Source organism: Mesitornis unicolor, unplaced genomic scaffold (assembly GCF_000695765.1).
Source record: "Mesitornis unicolor isolate BGI_N332 unplaced genomic scaffold, ASM69576v1 scaffold28288, whole genome shotgun sequence".
NCBI classification, from domain to species: Eukaryota; Metazoa; Chordata; class Aves; order Mesitornithiformes; family Mesitornithidae; genus Mesitornis; species Mesitornis unicolor.
Window position 1 is genome coordinate 29,164 of NW_010204432.1, and position 3,731 is coordinate 32,894.

General features: G+C 44.1%; 1 protein-coding gene across 1 annotated transcript in view; it reads right to left on the bottom strand.

Annotated features, from left to right (window-relative positions):
• Positions 1 to 3,661, bottom strand: part of LCMT1 (leucine carboxyl methyltransferase 1) — a 17,989-nt gene extending 14,328 nt beyond the window's left edge. Inside the window, exons 1-4 of the mRNA XM_010191063.1 lie at positions 3,546 to 3,661; positions 2,556 to 2,647; positions 1,929 to 2,050; positions 405 to 481 (exon numbers count right to left, since the gene is read on the bottom strand). Coding sequence (XP_010189365.1) covers positions 405 to 481; positions 1,929 to 2,050; positions 2,556 to 2,647; positions 3,546 to 3,661 — 407 coding nt within the window. The remainder of the gene's footprint in view (positions 1 to 404; positions 482 to 1,928; positions 2,051 to 2,555; positions 2,648 to 3,545) is intronic.
• Between the last annotated feature and the right edge of the window lie 70 nt (positions 3,662 to 3,731).

Genomic DNA, 3,731 nt, shown 5'->3' on the forward strand with positions numbered 1-3,731 from the left:
CTTCTAGTACCCTTCATACGCCTTAATATAGTCATTAAAATGGAATATTCAGCTCTCCTACCCCTCCAACTCAACATGCAAGTCTGGGAATCTATTACTGTCTTCAACAGTGAGAGAAGACTTAATCACCTCTAATCGTCGTCAGGCTTCCCCTGCCCATTATACTTTACATAATTAAGAATAAAGCCTGCTCGCCTCCCTAAAGCTTCCACTTCTCAGCTTCTCCGATTTGGAGCAGTGGCTGCACAGTCACGTGTGCGACTTGGCTGCAAAATGAAACCTTTATTCTAAGTCCCACAGCACGAAGACTTCCTCAGAAGAGAACGAAATTACTGCAGCTTGCAATTCATGACGTTTTGCTGAGCTACACCGCTTCACACAGCTAAACACAAGGTTATACTTACTTGATATTATGTATTTTTCTTGCAACTATCATCGGAAAATCCACTTCAAAATATTTTCTAGGAAGAAGATTTTCATCCTGAGAATTGGAGCAAGACTCTGGAATTAGGGACATTCAAGTTTCACGTGCCCACAAGAAGAATGTACGACCTGAAGTCCTGAGCAGTTTTGTTTTAGTTTACACTGGCATTTGTAACAGTGGTATCATTTAGTGACCCATAGCTCAAAAAAACAAACCCAAAACAATGAAAACAGTTGAGAGCCATTAGAAAGTTGTCCTCTAAGCATTAAGGAAATTATTGAATGCTTTATGTAATGCAGCAGTCCTAGACACAAGATCACTGAAACGCACTCCAACAATAAATTATCGGGGTCCAGAAGAGCACAGCACCAGGAAGCTGTTACATTTACCATGCACCTTCTGTATGTTCTTCTAAGAAAGGAATCGGGATCGTTTGGCACAGGTTTACACAGGAAGTGACCACACTCCTCAAATCGACAGCCAGACCACACGCACATCAGAATTCCTCTACTACAGGAAAGGGGAAAACCTCTTCACTTCAGGTTGTCACTATTTGACACCCGATGGACAAGCAGAGTTTCTCCCTGTGCAGCAATCCTTTTGTGGTGGATACGTACTGCGTGTCCAGGCTTGTCAGCCTCATGAATTTCTGAGCAGTAGATTAAATCAGAACACTGAAGCACTTGGTTAACCAGGTCCCGTCTTCTGTACATTAATTACAGCACACCCGCTCTTTACAAGGAGAAAGAATTGGGATTTCAGGCCTCACTTGAGCTTTTGAAAGAACTTTTATGGGAAAGTTAATAAAACTGTGTATTGACATAGCTGTCGTAGGAATGCACGTAAGACAAAGCTTCACATCTCAGGAAAAAGTAACTATTTTATCCCTTCCACTGACTGAAGTGTAATGAATTGTGATAAGCAAAATGGCACTGGCCTCCTTGGGCTTCCTTCCAGAAACCACATTTACAAATTTAGATGCTCATGAGAAAACACAATGACTTACAGGTGTGTTCACTCAGAATGATCCTATCATATAATGTCTGAATTTTTGTGAATTACCTACGTGCATACAGACATATTTACGTACATAAACTCACATTTATATAAGTAATTCAGAAACCTGTATCAAAGTACAGCATTGTACAGGTTCTGTCTACCTTATTCCTGTTTAAATATAGGACAAAAAAGGGAAATCTGAAGGCTTAAAAAGGATGGCAAAAGGTGGAGTTCAGGCTCTGCTCCTGAAAGCCCACTTGGGGTCAGCTTCACATCACACACTTATTGCTCAAAGCCCATGGAAAGGGCAGCCCCTCCTGCGCACTGAGCTCTAAAGGTGCCTAAACCAATTCTGAACCAGCTGAGAAGCGAGGCAGAGCAGCCAGGGCAGTCGGGTTAACCCGACTCCAGAACACAGCACCCGTAGGCCCTCACAGAAGAGCATTTCAAACGTCCACGCACATTTTCATCCTCAGCCAAGCTCGTTCCTCTCTGCTGTCATTACCTTTAACCGCCAGAACAGGGTATCCATGCCAGCACCCAGATTAACAATTTGACAGTTGCATTCTGTCTTCTGCAGAAAAGCTTTGATCAGGTAACTGACTCCATGAACGCGAGCATAATAGCCTGGTAACAAAGAAAGAAAGAAAGAGAAAGTTAACTTTCATTATTGTTTCCACATAATACTTTATGCTTAACAGTTTTAGGTAGATTTGTAAATTCTTTTTCTATTTAAAAAATGGTGTTTCTTAGGAAGAATAATGCACTCTGTAATGGTTTGGGGGTTTATTTGTTACTAACAAAATCAGACGCACTGATAAAACAGGACTCCTCGGGTAAACAGAAGTTGTAGTCAAGTTTTAGCTCAAACTGGGTCAAATCAACATTTCTGGTTGCTTTGTAGAGACACAGAGACATTCCATTAAAAATACAGAAAGCAACTGTTTTGATTTAAAGAATAACATTTAAAAGATACAGTATGGAATTATTACTGTGAAAAAACTTGTCTCATCCTTTTATGTATTTCCTGCACCTCATAATACCCATCACATGGAGGATCTGTCAGGTGCTCTTCAAGACCAGCTCAGCACACACCTGCACCACCTTCATTCAGGCTCACACGCCAACTTGCCTCTATTGATTTCAGGTGCTTTTCTCTCCTTGGCTTGTCTCACGAAATACTGGATGTAAGGGTCCTCCCAGTAGCCCACGCTTACAGCAAACCTGGCCAGTGGAGGGGGAAAAAGAAAAGAGAATTAGGAAATAAAGACACCAAGATTTACTCTAAAAGTACATGCAGGTTGAAAAGGTCACTCTCTGACCTGGGTGCGTACACACAGACAAGGTTTAAAAACCCCATTGAATGTGCAGAACTATTTCAATTAAGAAGTTACAGACAGTCCAGTAAAAAAGTTGGCTCTTGCCACGTTAAACAAGCATCTTTTTAATGGTCTGTGCAGGATTTGTTGAGTTGTTGCGAGAAACACCCCAATCTCAAATGCCTCCTCCTTGAGGACCCAGCAGACAGGGGAATTGTCAGCCTAAAGCCCCTCAGGCTGCACACAGAGCGTGCCTTACTTCTGTACATGGTTATGCTAAGAGCTGTTTGCACTTATTCCAGGCCCTCCACCTATCACTTCAACACAGACAACAGCATTGCTCCGTTCCAACCAAACTTACTCATTTTACAACTAATTTGAGAAGGTAAACTCTGCAAAACCAAACCCAACCATCCAACAATTTGCTCCTACACCAGCAACGCAGAGGAGAGCAAAAAGCCAGCGATTGCAGAAGTTAAATTCACGCCCGTGCACCACAGGGCAATAAAACTCCCCACCCTCCCAGCACCTGCCCTTTGGAGGAGGGGAAGGATGCTGAAAGATATCAAGGTGTTTTTTTCCTGAGATACCGAACACCACTGAAACTGCTGATCCCGGCTATGAAGACAGCATAACCACAGCTATCGCTGTATGCTATTTTATACACAAACTTTAAGTTGAAAATTGCCAGGGGTTTAAGAACAGGAGCAGGGAAGTTATGACAACCCTGAGGGGTAGGGATGCCGGTGCCCATGCAAACACCCACGCTTCAGGGGGAGCTCTGGCCGGGTTGCGATGTTTACACCCCCACACACAGCTTTGTGTGTGCCTTCCCGGCCAGACGGGCCCGCGGGGCCCGGCAGCCGCTCAGGCCCCGGGTTACGCTCTCGTCCTCGGTACAGAGAACGGACACCGGCATCGCTGGGCACGGCTGCACCTGGGCAACGAGGGGGCTCTGCTTCCTCTCCTCCAGCCCAGCTTTCTACGGG